The sequence below is a fragment of the Meriones unguiculatus genome, chromosome 18, assembly GCF_030254825.1.
Source record: "Meriones unguiculatus strain TT.TT164.6M chromosome 18, Bangor_MerUng_6.1, whole genome shotgun sequence".
Taxonomy (NCBI): Eukaryota; Metazoa; Chordata; class Mammalia; order Rodentia; family Muridae; genus Meriones; species Meriones unguiculatus.
The window spans coordinates 16,637,183-16,652,313 of record NC_083365.1 but is presented as its reverse complement, the minus strand read 5'-3'; the positions used below and the strand labels follow the sequence as shown (position 1 = coordinate 16,652,313).

At 43.9% G+C, this 15,131-nt stretch overlaps 1 protein-coding gene across 2 annotated transcripts in view; it reads right to left on the bottom strand.

Moving 5' to 3' along the window:
• Fbn1 (fibrillin 1) overlaps positions 1-15,131 on the bottom strand; it is a 201,318-nt gene that overhangs the window by 78,672 nt on the left and 107,515 nt on the right. For both annotated transcript variants that reach the window (XM_060371759.1, XM_060371760.1), the window contains exons 11-17: positions 12,091-12,276; positions 11,305-11,445; positions 9,568-9,687; positions 6,371-6,496; positions 4,808-4,930; positions 2,003-2,125; positions 810-962 (exon numbers count right to left, since the gene is read on the bottom strand). In XM_060371759.1, the coding sequence (XP_060227742.1) occupies positions 810-962; positions 2,003-2,125; positions 4,808-4,930; positions 6,371-6,496; positions 9,568-9,687; positions 11,305-11,445; positions 12,091-12,276 (972 nt within the window). The remainder of the gene's footprint in view (positions 1-809; positions 963-2,002; positions 2,126-4,807; positions 4,931-6,370; positions 6,497-9,567; positions 9,688-11,304; positions 11,446-12,090; positions 12,277-15,131) is intronic.

Here is a 15,131-nt window from a genome sequence, read left to right as displayed (position 1 = left end):
CATACACATAACACACACAATCTGCTTATGGGAGACAGCATGAGATATTTCATTAAACTATTTTTTTCTTTGTGATTATATATAATTACATCTAGGACTGTCTAGTTCATCTAATGAAATTTATTTTGTAGGTCAGAGCACTAGGAATTCCTTGCCCGTATAATTCCATTTTATAATTATCTTTATTAATGTAAACCTTTTTCAAATACTTAAATGAGCAAAAATTTACACAAAGAACTAATTTCCCCCAGATCTTTCTTCCCGTGAGTCAGGAAGCAGAATTTTGACTCACTTGCCTGCCTGTCTTTTCCCCATGCTTGCCACCTCAACTACAGAAAAATACTTTTTCCCTAAGGTTGAATAAAGCCATTTAAGAAAAGTACACCAAAATCAACATGTGGGTTGTGAACAAAGTTTACAAATGGCCTTCTGGGAAGCTGCTGGGAATATTCAGGTCATCTGAAAGTTATTTATTTTTACACTGTGTAAAATTCTGCTTTTATAATACTCAGCTCCTGCGAAAAAGCAAGCAAGCGTCCTGCAGCTGCCTGCGTTCCTGGGAGCGTGACCATGAGGTGGGGTGGTTCCTCCAGAGGCCCATGAACTGCCTATGGCAAATAATCGCGAGGACAGGGAAAGTAAGGTGTGTCTAGACACTGGCTAGCCTCTGCCAACACCCCAGGAGGGTACACAAGATATCGTTGGGAGCATAACACAGCCTTTCCCGCTAACTTATATGAAAGCCAAGACCATGGATGGTGGCAGAAGGCTGGCAGAAGGGGGAGGGGGGGCTCCATGACGCCACTTACCTGAATTCTGTGCAGGGCACGGCTGGCAGGGTTCCCCAAATGCATACTCGGTGCTGGCGCAGCAGCATTCGGACTTGGTCACAGCACCAAACAAAGGCTTCACACACTGGCCTCTCCTGTATCCCCCGTAGCATGTGCTCCGCATGTGGGTGTCTAACCAGGAGGAAGCACCCGTCATGACGCTGTCGTTTCGGACAGAGAAAGCCCTCCCCCACCATCGAGGCCAAAGCTGCCTTCATTTCTCCGTTGCCCCTGTTCTAAGGCACAGAGAACGCCTGTGTGTTTAGCATATGACAATGAGTAAACAACCCCCCATCCCCAAAACACATCAGCTTCCGAGCAGCGGGGACCAATGGCCACAGCCAACCAGTTTTCTCTGGCTATTGCAGTTGAGCAAACTGTGAGGCCCTTAAGTGCTCGGATTATTTTTGATTCATTTCTGTCTTCCTTAGGCATGCAGAGAGCAGGAACTCTGTAAATACTGCATGAAGGTTGGATCTCACACTGTGATAAGTAAGACCTTTATTAGAAATGTGGCTTGCGCGAAAATAAACAGGCAGTTATTGAATGTCTAAATTGGGTTTACTTTCCAAAAGGGAGAAAGTTTAATCTTTAAATGGTTCATTATATAAATCTGCAGATGTTGGTCAACTAAGCTGTTATCTTTATCTCTAGAGAAGGAATTTTAAACTTCATCCAATCCTTTCCTAATTCAAAGAGCTTACTGAGTATCTTTTTAAGATATAATTTGGATAAAAGTCTTGTTATTTGACAAATCTCAAAGCTTCATAAAACCATCATTGCATGTTTCTGAAATATCCATGTTTCTGTGGCATCATGCAGTTCCCTTGGACCGTTAATTACCTATTAAAATGTCCACCATGGTGTACATATACAAGGCAATTCAATAGAATTGCCAGTTATCCGCAAAGGAAGCTGGGAGAAAATTGAAGATGGGCATATACTCAGGGCAGAAAAGAGGAAGGTGAGGGAGGATTTCCCAGCCCTTCCTTTATTTAACCTTATTTTTCTGTTCCTAACATTAGTATCCAATGTATTCAAGAAGAGAACTGGATTTGTTAGGTTATTGTTCAGCAAAAATCATTGTACCTTATCTGCTAGGGAAGGACACATTCGGAAAGTATTGCTGACTACTGGAGCATTTGTCATAAATCAGGCCGTCTTTTCCTTACCAACACATACACGACCATCTAGACCCACGGCCAGTCCGGGAAAGCATTCGCATCTGTAGGAGCCATCCGTGTTCACACAGCGCCCGTTCATGCAGATCCCGGGGGTTTCACATTCATTGATATCTGTAGCAGGAAGAGGCGTTTCTTTAACACCACTGAGCAAGTTCACTTTGGTAATTGCGGAACACAGAGGTGGTGAATGGAGAAATCAACCGAGTTTGGTACTTTCCTATGGAAACCATCTTGACAGGATCCCCCCACCCCCAAGATGCTTGCTATCACAAACAAGAACACAATGCCAGACAGAATTGGTTGAGGAAGGAAAATGAGCACTAGAAGACAGAGGACTCTCCAATGCATCCCGCTGTAGCCATGCTAGAATCTAAGCTGATTATACACTGCATCTTTTAACTGCAGTGGAAAGGAACCTTTTCCTTTCTGCAGCCCACACCCACGCTGGCATCCCTGCTAGGATCAGCCTCGCCTGAGGCCTCTGGGACAGTTAGTAAGAGGCAGACATTAAATCCCAGAAGGAGCGTCGTGGAGACAGAACAGAAAGGAATGTAAGATGACTTTGACGACAGCCCTTTGTCAGTACAACACTCGAAGCCACTGAAACATGGTAAAGTCTTTCTTAAGCGCTGCTGAGTAGTGTTTAGTACCCTGTGTGTGACCTTACATACTGGAAAAGATGTCACTGCACCCATATCAGCAACAGCAGAGACTTCCCCCATTAATATGAGAAAGTAGAGAGGGTACCCAAACTGAGTTTTGAAAAACAAGGATGCCTAGAAACAAATCGCCCTGTAGCAGTCCTTTTACGACATACAACTAGAGTATTCGATCATTTCCTTTCTCCTGACCTTACAAAAAGCAAACTGAGAGTGAAACACCTCTGTGTTTCACTTAGTTTGTGTTGTCTGGCACAAAATACATTCCGGTGGTCCAAGACTTCGTGTTCAGGTTGTATTTAAAACAGAAGTTATAGTTCAGAACGTGAAGTCAGATTGGCTCTTCTGTTCCAGGCACCTTTTGTTCAAGCAGGGACATTCAGAGCAACAGTGAAGTCTATACTCTAAGAACAAGCCCAAAGGCTTTTCAGCAGGAAGTAGAGCCCCGCAGTCGGCACAGGCGCTGTAGCCTGGGCTTTCAGCATCGTGTGTTTGTGGGCTCAGGATGACAGATGAAAACCTCATCCCCCAGCGAGAAGAGCAACGTGACATGAGGGAAAGCTCCGTAGGATGGCCGATTCCCCCCCCCCAAGTGTGTTTATCTGAGCTCTGTGGGGGAGGGAAGGAGAGGACAATAGTATGAACTGATCCTCTTCCTTCCCCTCTCTCTTCCTCCTTCCCTCTCTCCAGAATGCTAAGTTCAGGTGAGCCAGTGTAACTGTCGGTTCTTCCACACAATTCAACAAGCTATTTATGGAGAAGACACCATTTCCACGACTACCAATAGCTTCAGAGCCCACATTCATCTTTGAGGTCCTAATGTCCTCTGAGATGGCATAATTTAATGCCAAGAGGCTGTCACTTTGGTCACCATGCCTTGGCATTTCAAACTGCCCAGCAATCACACCCTTCCCCTTTCTTTCCCACATGTACAACATTTAATTTGCACAGCCCGATATTTTATCTTACTGCAGAAAGTCTCAAATTTCTCTCCCCCACATCAGTTCCTCCTGGCACAGAGCTCAATGTGTACAGAAACCGTTTTCCTGCTTCAAAATTTGAAAAAGTAAACTGTTTGTCTTCCACTGAAGGCGGGTTTTCACAATGTTATACAAGCCAATGATGTGAAGGTCACAGGGGATGCAGGTAGGGAAGCAAGGCCTGGAAGCTCTTTCAAAGTTGGAAAAAGTACACACTTTGCCAAGAACTTAAGACATACAAGGCTTTCTTCCACGGCACCTTAACCAGAGCTGAAAACTAGAAACTCTCAGAAGAGGCGCCCTGTGACATCATGCTGCCCTTTCGGCACTCGGTGCTCCATTTCTGCAGCAGAAGCCATGAACGGAGGCTCTTGGCAACTCAGTGGGCTTCCTGGACTGACACTACATAGAAGGCTCTGAGAAGTTTGGTTCTAGCTGAAGTTCCCCATCCCTGACTTTGTACAGCAGGGAAGAGGAGCACATTTGTCTCCAGCAACAAATGTTAAAACCCCAACAGCACAAATAGAACGTCTAAGTTATGCTTCCAATACTTGAAGCAATGAGAGTACTTCAAAACTTATCAGGCTACCTCTGTGACTCATGATTTATTTCTTCTGCTCTGTTCTTCTTGCCTTTTTTTTTTTTCCTTAAGTAACTTGCTAAAACCTAAATTTGTTGCTGTTTCTTATGCCAGCTAGATGAAACAGTAAGGAATACAGTACCACAATTAGTCTGCATTTTCCCCCCAAGGGAAGATGTGATTAATAGCCTAAGTTAATCATCAAGAGCACCCCCTGATCCTCCCCATCCCCTGTCCTTATTCCTCAGCTGGAAGGAAAAGGCAGAACTCAGTTTTATCAGAAAGATTGGTGGATCCATTGCAATGGGTTGGCACTTTAGCACCTTAAATTGCCACACCTCGGCTGATCTCCAGGACTTTTTGAGAAGAACCCAAACGCCTTCTCTGAAATAAGACTATAGGACTAGCTGTGTTTCATTAACTGTGGCTGTTTGAACAGCTGAACCTAAGAAGGAATACCACTCAGGTTTCCAAATCAGACTCTGGGGAATTCCCTGTGGGAAGAATCTTTACAGTAGCTGTAGAGAGAAGGAAAGCGGGCAAAGACCACACTTCAGGGATTTCCGGGACACACCTTTGCAGTAGCGGCCGTCTGACGCCAGCTGGAATCCAGGTTTGCAAATGCACTTGAAGCTGCCGTCTTCATTGATGCACATCCCATTCAGGCACATGTTTCGTATGCTGCACTCATCCATGTCTAGAAAGAGAGACCCGTGTTCTCTTGGTGAGAAGGAGGAGGCCTGGATGAATATAATTCCGGCGTCTCCCATTTCTTTCTTATGTTTTCAAAGTATAGCCCGTTTTCATCCAGATGATAAATACAAAGAGAAAAGAAGGCATGGAAAACAGGCATCCCAAGCTCAGGTTGACCCAACAAGGGGTAGTGGGAGCCTTTCGGGGGTCACCACAAGCCACAAGGAATGCTAACAGCTCAGCTGGCTTAGTTAGTCCACTGGCTTGTGTTCTCATAAACTGAAAATGAAACAAAAATTAAGGCTAGTGGGGATGAAAATGTATTTAGGCTGACTCCTGGTTCTCTGGGGGTCAAGGAGGGGAAATATGATCAAATTACATTGTATGAAATTCTTAAAAAAATAATCTGAAGAATAATAAAAAAAAAGAAGAAAAAGTGTCATTTCGAGCAATTTAAAGTAGATATTGCAAAGCTGGATTTAGTAAATGCTAGCCCCAGCTTTGGGATCCAGCTGAGCCTACTAATATTTAGGTCCCTTTGATCACAGAGACAGTTCTTAATTTCACGGGCATGCTGGTCTGTGAGCCACTGAAACTCTCCCGGGAGGCCTGTACCTCTTGACATGACCTGTTTTCACTTACAGGCTTTTAGTCAGACTAAAGTAATTTATGATTTTTCTTTATTTCTCTTATTAAAAAAAAAAAACACATTTGACTCTACCGGGGAATTTTGGCAGCACGTCTGTGGATTAAATCACCCAAATAATATTCTGCCCAAACATGTTCCCAAGAACAATTTTGAGATTCTTTCAACATATTAACAGATCGTTGGGATCTTTCCTAAGGGAGTTGGAAAACATGATAAGGAGGATTCTTCCCCTTCTGCCGAAGGCCCACTAACTTATCCACAGCAGTCACATTTACTTCGCCAGGGAAAGCCGGTCACATGATGAGATCAGAAGTCCATGTAACAGGCTGCCTCGACACGCCCTAAGTTTCCCTGGAAGCAATTCTACACGCTCGGACACTGGTTAGTGGGTCTCATTACAGGCAGACACTTTATACGAAAAGGATTATAAGCGATTATGGAAGGTGTGTGCTTCAGCGAGGTTCACTGTTGTTTTGTTTGCTGTTACTGTGGAAAACGCCACACCACACAAATTCCGATCGCACAAAACGAGCAAGTAGTTAATGGTACACTTGCACCCGATACCTTCAGACACACATTGCTGCCAGCATGTGTAACGTCCGTTGCTCGACACATACAAATGTGACCGTGGTCCTGACGCTGTGCTAACAGTGCGCTCGCCTTTCGGGAAGAAGGAAGTGAGACGCACCTGACAGTTCAATCTTTCGCACAGTACTCGGCTCTGTCATGTCCAAGTGTCCTGATGCTGAGGCTACAGTGGGAAGGGGGCCTGAGGCCCGGGGCCGTCACCATTACCTTCACAGTTCTTTCCGTCCCGAGTGACGTGGAAGCCCGCGTTACACACGCAGTGGAAGCTGCCGTCCGTGTTAATGCAGCGCCCGTTGTTGCAGATCCGGCCATTCTGAAGGCACTCGTCGATGTCTGAGGGCAAAGTGAGAAAGGGTGGAGTTAATTCGGGGGACTCGCGATTCTTTCCTCTGTCCCTCCATTTCTATTAGGACCTTGATCTTGGGTTTAAAGTATTTGATATTATCACCATCCACGTCCTGCCAGATAACAAGGTATGTGTGGGACCATCACTGTCAGAAAGACATGAAACAGGAAGAAACCTTTAATGATCACATCCACCCACACTTTCCATCAAGACTGCTTAGATCTCAGTTATATCAAGGGAACAGAGTTTTCACCATTTTCCTAGATAATTAATTGAGCAGAGTATGATTATGTATATTGACTTTTGGCTGATATAATTTCAAACATGACTAAAAGGTAAATTTTATAACAATAGCAGGATAATAACTTAAATGCCATTTTTTGGGAAATTGCCCAATTCTCCCTAATAACCCTCCATATAACTACAAGCTGTCCACCTGTCTCACAACAGTTCTGGAACAAATACAGTTTCATTGACCATGTATATGATTCTTGTCTAAACTTTATGACTAGTCTACCTACCAAACAAAGCACTGGTCCTATGGAGGGTGTCCCTTCCCCCATATAATAACAATAATAATAATAATAATAATAATATCCCAGAAATGTTTAAAAATGACATAAACTAAAAAAATTAATTTCAAAATTAAAACCCCATAATTAAAAACCCCTGTTAGACAGCAAGGTAAAGGCAGCCTGAGTCTGGCTGAGTCTGTTCCTTCCATCCTGAGGACTACAAATGGATGGCCTTCAAAGAGGATGTATCACACAGTCTTGTCCCCGAAACCTACAATCATTCCCCTGCCCGTTCCCTGAAGATACAGAACCAGGCTAAGCTGGATGAGAGCAACCCATGCGTGTTGAGTGAAGGCCCTGAGTGCGAGCACCCTGCACGCCCTGGTGAGGAATGTGCATTTACGACCTGTCCAGTTATCCTGTCTGCCCAGCGTCTGCACGGTGTCTGTGGTTGACCCTCCTACGCATTCTCTTTCCAGGCTGATCCCACAGTGGTTTCTGTGTGAGCCATTGGACTAGCTGAAGCAGTCTGGGCTTTTCTTCTGTCTGATCTTTGTGCCAAACCCCTCTGATTTCTTCTCTTTTTTTTCCCCCTCCTTTATTCTTAATGCTCACTAAAACCTGTCTTGCTCCACAAAGAAAAACAGTAAAAATCCACATCTTCTTGAACCAATTTTTAACATTCTATAATTTTTGAGGTTAAAATAAACAAGAAAAAGAGTCCATCTTCTCTTCTCACTACTTTCAGAATGCCAGGAGGGATGCCATGGACTTCTAGATAGCATAAAAGTTTATTACTGGCACTTGACTTCCACTGCCTCTTCTGTGTCCTTTGACCCAAGTACAGCTCCTGAGTAAGGACCCAGCCTTCCGGATCTCTCTACAGAGACTCTTGTCCTCCAAACAGCACAGGTAAGAGATGGTCCAGGAGCCATGAGTCACCCTCAGCTTTAACCAGGCCTTAGGTTGAGAGTAATCATATGCCTTTGCCCTGGCCAGCTCTTGTTCCAGCCAAGCCTTTCTCAACAATTTCTCTTAGCTTCTAAGTAGCTAAGTCTCTCAACAGGGATTTCTTCTGTTGAGAAATGTCCAGTACACTACTCATATTCAAATTACTTTAACAGCTAGAGCATTCAGAGGATTCTGAAATCAGCAAAATGGTCAACCTATTCAGATTCATAATTGTAGGCTGTTAGTAGAATTGTGTAGAAATACTGTGCTTCCAGGTTTTTCTTTCTGCTCAAAATTGACATTGCTGGGCATTGTACCTAAATACACCGATGGTGATGTTTCTCCAAATCTGACCAATCATCCCTGAAAGTAGCTCAGGGATGAACATCAAACATGCTCAACACTGTTAAGTGGCACGAATCTCCCTGCCTGCCTCGTGTTTAATAGTGCTCACTTATTTTTATCCAGTTTTACGGGACTGATGACACAACTCATTCTGTGCTGAACATAGGGGTTAAGCTTTCAGTTCTTGAAGGGTGGGCAGTCTACCTTACTCGTTTCCACCCCAGAAACTCGCTACATAAATGTCACTTAACTGAAGACATATTGGACAGCTTAATAAATTATAGAAGAAATAAGCCTGTGCTATGCCAACACGGACAGGGAAAATCTCACAAGGCTCCACACCTACATGAAGAGCTACAGAGAATCAACGGCTGCCAAGAAAGGGGGAGTTTTCAGGGACAAGCCTCATGATAGGTTTTCTAACACCTAGCAGTCAGCCCTAAACGCTTGTATACCAACAACGGCATGAGGCAAGCTGTAGCAGTGTGTGTGTGTGTGTGTGTGAGGGGGTGAAGAGTGATTAAGAAGAGGTAATGAATTTGAGACGGGGTTGAAGGGTCACAGGAGGAGTTGGAGAAGGAAGAAGAGGGGTGGAAATCATCTAAATATGGTACTGATGTCCAAAATCCTCCCAAAATTTGTTAATTTTGATATTTTAGAAAAAGGAAAAGAAATAACCCTGAATGGCAACCTTTCTGAGAAGCCATCTACAGTGCTCCTGAAACGTCAGGATGCAGACAGATGGCGGGGAGGAGCCTGCCAAATGCTGGCTCTGATCAGCAGGCCTGAGAAAGGACCAGAGAGTCATCCCTTCAGGCAATCCTGGGGTGATGCTGCTGCTGTCTGCTGACCTGTGTGAAGCACAGTCCCCCATCCTCCTCTCTGTAGAGAACTTTCTGACACACCGTTGTACCAGAGGCTTTCCCCAGCTTCTGTCAGGCAGAGTAACCACGTCCCCTACCTCCCAGATGGAAGATGAGCAACCAGCAGAAATAACTCAAAAGAAGTGAAAACAAGCTTAATCCCCCAGGCACACGGAGAGCTTTTAAAATAATCTGAATGCTTGCCAGATTTTATAGCAACATCCTCAGAGAAATGATGTTTGGAATAAGGCACAAAAAAGGCAGCGGGGTGTGTGTGTGTGTGAGAGAGAGAGAATTAGCTCCTGGCATTTATGTTTATTCGGTTCCTTCAAAGCAAAGCCCTCCTTTGGGACAGATGCCCCCCAGTCCCCAAGAGCCCCTTACCTCTGCACTCTGTCCTGGTGAGTGTGCTCTGGTAGCCAGCGCGGCAGTGACACGTGTATGAGCCCTGGGTGTTGGTACATTCACCACCAATGCATGGGTTTTTCTCACACTCGTCAACATCTGTAAAACACAGCATGTCCTAGTGAAAACTCGCACAACAGCTCACAATGCTAAGGCTTTATAGGTTCCTTCATACATAAAAAAACATTTTCATTTAAGAAAAGAAAATAGCAAAGCCCAATGGGGGTGGGGCACACCTTTAATCCCAGCACTCTGAGAGGTAGGGACAGTCTTATCTTTGTGAATTTGAGACCAGCCTGGTCTACAAATCAAGCCCAGGACATCCAACGCTAGACAGAGAAATCTTGCCTCAAAAAAAAAAAAAAAGAAAAAGAAAGAAAGAAAGAAAGAAAGAAAGAAAGAAAGAAAGAAAAAGAAAGAAGGAAGGAGGAAAGCTGGGTGGTGATACACACCCTTAATCCCAGCAGAGGCAGGCAGAACTCTATGAGTTAGAGGACACAGCCTGGACTACATGGTGAGTTCCAGGTCAGCCAATGCTGTGTAGCAGAACCCTTTCTCAGCAAAGCAAAACTTGAAAAAAAAAAAAAGGTAAATTGCATAATGAATGTATCTTTTCATTTCCCTCTCCAGTACGCCAGGGCTCTTCCCATTGCAAATTAAGCAGTTAGCCTGCATTCTTCCCTCGTGCCATTTGCAGAGAATAGGAATATGCTCTGAGGTGAAAACACGTTTTTTGTTTTTTGTTTTTTTTCCTTCTGTGAGTCTGGCCTAAGAAAATCAAACAGACAGACAGACGTGAGAGCACAGGGCTGTTATTCCAGCTACTAGGAGTCCGAGGCTTGCCTAGGCAACTTGGTAAGACCTTGTCTCAAAAATAAGAAGAGAAGAGCAATAAGGATGTTACTAAGTGGTAGGGCACTGGCCTGGCCTATATAAAATGCTGGCTTCAGCTCCCAGTACTGAAAAAAAAAAAAAAGTCAGAGACTAACAGTCACTGCAGAGGTGGGTTCTATTGCGTTGTGCCACTAAAGACACTGCCCTCCTGGATGTACAGATAAAGAAGGGCCATGGTGCTCTGCCTGACTCCAGAGTCTGAGAAATTCTAGACGGTCAGGGGATTCTCTCTCTCCCAGAGGTTCTGAAGATTCAACGCTATCCGCACTGAGCTTTTAAGCCCTGGATTGGAAGCCAAGGATAATAAAGGTCTACTGTTTGGAGCCACCGTTTGAGCTGATTTGTTACAACAGCAACGGAAAACCAGTACAGACTCTGGTGGTTTGAATAGGAATGGCCCCCCCTAGGCTCATCTATTTGAATGCTTGGTCATTAGGGAGTGGCAGCTCTACTTGACAGGGTTCAGGAAGTACGGCCTTGCTGGAGTAGGTGTGGCCTTGTTGCAGGAAGTGCGTCACTGGGGGTGGGCTTTGGGGTTTCAAATGCTCAAGTCAGGCCCAGTGTCTCTCTCTGCCTTCGGCTCTGGATGTAGAACTCCCTGTCACTCTCCAGCGCCGTGTCTGCAAGCATGCCACCATGCTCCCCACCATGACAGTAATGGACTAAACCTCTGAAATGGTAAGCCAGCCCCAATTAAATGTTTTCTTTTATAAGGATCGCCATGGTCATGGTGTGTCTTCACAGCCATAGAGCACTGAGAAAGACACAGAACAAAAGAGCTGAAAAAATCCCTCGTTTTCATTCACATGATCAATCGCTTACCGATGCACTCCCCACGGATGTCCAGCTGAAAGCCCTTGTTGCATTCACACCGGTAGCTGCCAGGGGTTGGAATGCAGCGCCCATTTTGACAGAGATAGCGGACCAATTGGCAGTAGTCGGTAACGTTGAAAGGCAGCACCCCTAGGAGAACAGCATTGAACCCCATTAAAATTATTCTTATCTATGACGTCAGCTCTTACTCTGTCAAGAGTGAACAAAATACCAAGTTCTGAAGAAAGGGCCACCAAGGGTGAACCAGCCATTAGAGCACAATCCCATCTGGACTTCAGAGAGCCCCCTGCACCTAGCACGGGAGGGGAGGTGCAGCAGCCTAGAGGTTTCTCTGCCTGCCCCTCCCCAGCCTACCCACTCCCTTATTCTCAAACCTCCAGTTTGGGTAAATAACTACGGCAGTGAGGCATTGGCAGTTAACAAACTACTTTGTACACTCTATGTCCTAAAGTATAATGTCATACATTTTCTGCCATTAATTTGTTCTCTGAATCCGACTTCAGTCTTTCCCATAACCCTCCCACATTTGAGAATATCAATATCATTGAGAATATCAATATCAATATCATTGAGAATATCAATAATAAAAGTACATTCATTTCCGGAACATACAGGGCTTCCATTCTTATTTATAAAACTGGAAAACCAAGAAACCTGCAAAGCTATGTAAAAATTTTTTATCTAACAATTGGTGAAAATATTTAAAGATGAAAGTGGTGTAAGCCAAAAATATGAGTTATTAAGACAAGTGAGGAGGTGGCTTTCATTTCTTACTCGGAGGTTCCCGTGACGGAGATGGGTACGGATATTCTGGAGGTGGCCGAGGGCCTGGAATCACAGGTCCAGGAGGAAAGCCAGGAGGAACGGGCTGAACTGGAGGAAGGGGGCCAATGGGTGGGGGAGGATATTCTGGTCTCCCAGGAATTACCAGAGGGACAGAACACAGCTTGTTGAAATCCTCTGGAAGAATACAACACAAGAGGACACAGTCAGTAGAGCCAGGGCTGCCTGGAGGCCTGAGAAAACATCCCTTTAAAGAAATCAAAGTGCATTGGCCAATCAGAATAAACAATGCATTCACACATTTAATGTCTACGCGATAACCACATTGAGAGAATAACTCAGAATTTAAAAGAGCCACAACAACAGAACTGTCTCCAGAGCAGGTGCCATGTGTTCTTCCAAACCCACAAAGACATTTACACATTGAATCCCACTGGGAATCATGTTAGGCGTCACGTCCTCCGCCCTGCCCTCTCCCTACCCCCCACCGCTGTCACAAGGATCTGAAAAGCACATCAGCAGGCTCCTGTCCTAATTAGAGAGAAGTAGAATGACACAAATGAATGAGATTGCTATAATGAAACCCATTACGCTGTATGTTAATTTTAAAACTCACAAAATAAGGGCCAGCAAGATGACACAAGGGGCAAAGCAGGAGTGGGAGTTCAAAGTCACCTTTGGTTACGTAGTGGGTATAAGGACAGCCCAAGCTACATGAGACCCCATTATTGTTGTTCGTTTTGTTTGTTTGTTTTGTTGTTGTTGTTTATAAGACTTTGGTTTTATTTTTTATGCAAAGGGAAGTCACTGTAGTCTCTAGCAGGGTCAGATGTGATCACATGAATCTTTTCAGATCACTCTTGCTGAAATATAGAGAAAGTACTTGAGGGAAGAAAGACTTGCACGGAAAACCAAGGATAAGATAATGATGGATGTGCACAGGAAGTAGTGATGGAACTGACAGAGCCCACAAATTAATTGTCCCAGGGTAATGCTAAGTAAATGGTAGTGTTTGGTGATGGCAAAAAATGTCAGAGCCTCGGGCATAAGTAATGAAGAAGAACCACAGGTGTTTCGGTTGTTCAGCTAGGTAAACACTGTTGTCCTTTACTGTGAGAGGAAAACTGTCAGGATATGGGGCCTGGTGTGATGGGCAGAAGCCAGACTTTACTTTGAGCGTTTGAGTTAGCAGATGCCAAATGGAGATATCATACAACAGTTGTTGAAGAGAGTTTGGAGCCCAGAGAAGAAGCCAAAACTTTCAGTTATCAGGAGAGAGGAAATATTTAAAGCCATGAGATGGATGAGTTGTTAAAAAGTAGGAAGTCCAGCACAGCGCCCTGACGGTTTGTCTATTAAACACAACTGGATGAACGGAGAAGGCAGGCCTCAGCAGTGAGGCTTCTGAGCGCTACACAGGGACTCTGTGAGCCGGGGCACCCTGATGGTCTATTTGCCTGTGTTTGCACATTTTGGGGTTGAATACTATTTTTTTTTTCTTAAACAATACCATGTCTCTATAAAAATAGAAATCTTTTCTAGGTTTGCAACATCTTTACTCTGAGTTTCAAGAACAGTATTCAGACAGCGCCTAGCTTCAGGGTATGTTTGTTTTACTCATTTGCAGCTCTCCTCCACAGCCACAGGCATCCTGCAGCATTCTTCATCTTTGCTTTTGGCAAGAAAGTCAATAACTTTATTATTACAGTCAAAGTGATTTTTATGTAGGTATTTTCTACACAGTGTCAACTGTTATGCCAGATAAAGCTAATGTTTCTCTTTACCTGTAAACTACTGAAATGCTTTCATAACTCAACCTTGTGGGACATTCTGCCAATTTACTTTTGAATAACCACACCGAACTCCACAGACTCTGCTGCCTCTAACTAGTCCACTTCTGAACATTCTCCAGTCTAACTTCACACCTGTAACTCAGACCTGGTTCAAGCTTCCAGAGAATTCCATTACTATGCTCTATTATATATCTGGAATTTTGACCCACAAATTCTTGGTATACTTCTGTATTTGGAAGGCAATTTTCCTTGTCTGTGTTTTCCTGACTCAGAATGCTACATTTCCTTTTACTAAAACTACAGTGACTCTTCTTACAGAATTTAGACACACCCACATCAATTGTTCCCTGAGTATGTTTTCATCACATTTCTATGCAGTACTTTAAGTCTAGACCATACATAAGTCATAACTAATTCTCACTCTCAGCGTAGTCCTGTAAATTACATATAAGAGGATTTCAGTATGTGTTGGATTTATCTGAATCTTGACTATATTAAAGGAAACACTTTGTTTTTAAGAACTTGTAAGCACCAGGTCAGCCTAGTTTTAAAATTCTTTTAGGATCTGTAAAAGAAGTTGGATGGCCCTATTAGCATTTCTGCTAATTAGGTGAATATATTACTTTAAGAACACGATTAAATTCACCTTAACCCTGTAGAACAAGTCTCTAACTGCACCCTAAACTCCTTCTCTACAGAGTGATGGTTTTATCTGTGAGCCCCTTTACATTAAGGATCAGCAGCCACAGATCATTTTTCTCAATGATCTTTACTTTTTATGTATCCATTCAACTCAGAGATGAAACACAGTTTTTTTTGGGTTTTGTTGTTGTTATTCATTTGTTTGTTTGTTTGTTTTAAAGAAATAGGAAAAAAAAAGACCTAAGTCCTCCATTTTACATCACCACTGTGCACAGATGAAGCCCAGAGCTCAGTTGCACTGCCTTGAAAGACTTGAACATACAAACGCCGACCTGCAAATCAGTTTGCATAATCTGTCTGCTTTGCTCTATGTGTCTGTCAGGCTTTTGTCCTTCAGCTCCCTGCAAAGTCACACACAGGAACACGTGTCTTCCTGTCCGAGGTCTTCCTCCTGGCACCTGCATCTACTGTCTTCCCTTCTCAACTCAAGGTCTCAACACAAGGGATCCAACGAATGTTACTAATTCCCAAAACTGATGTGTGCAATTGAGAAGCAATTTTTCTGGTACCCAAGTCATGCATCTTGGCAGGAAGTCA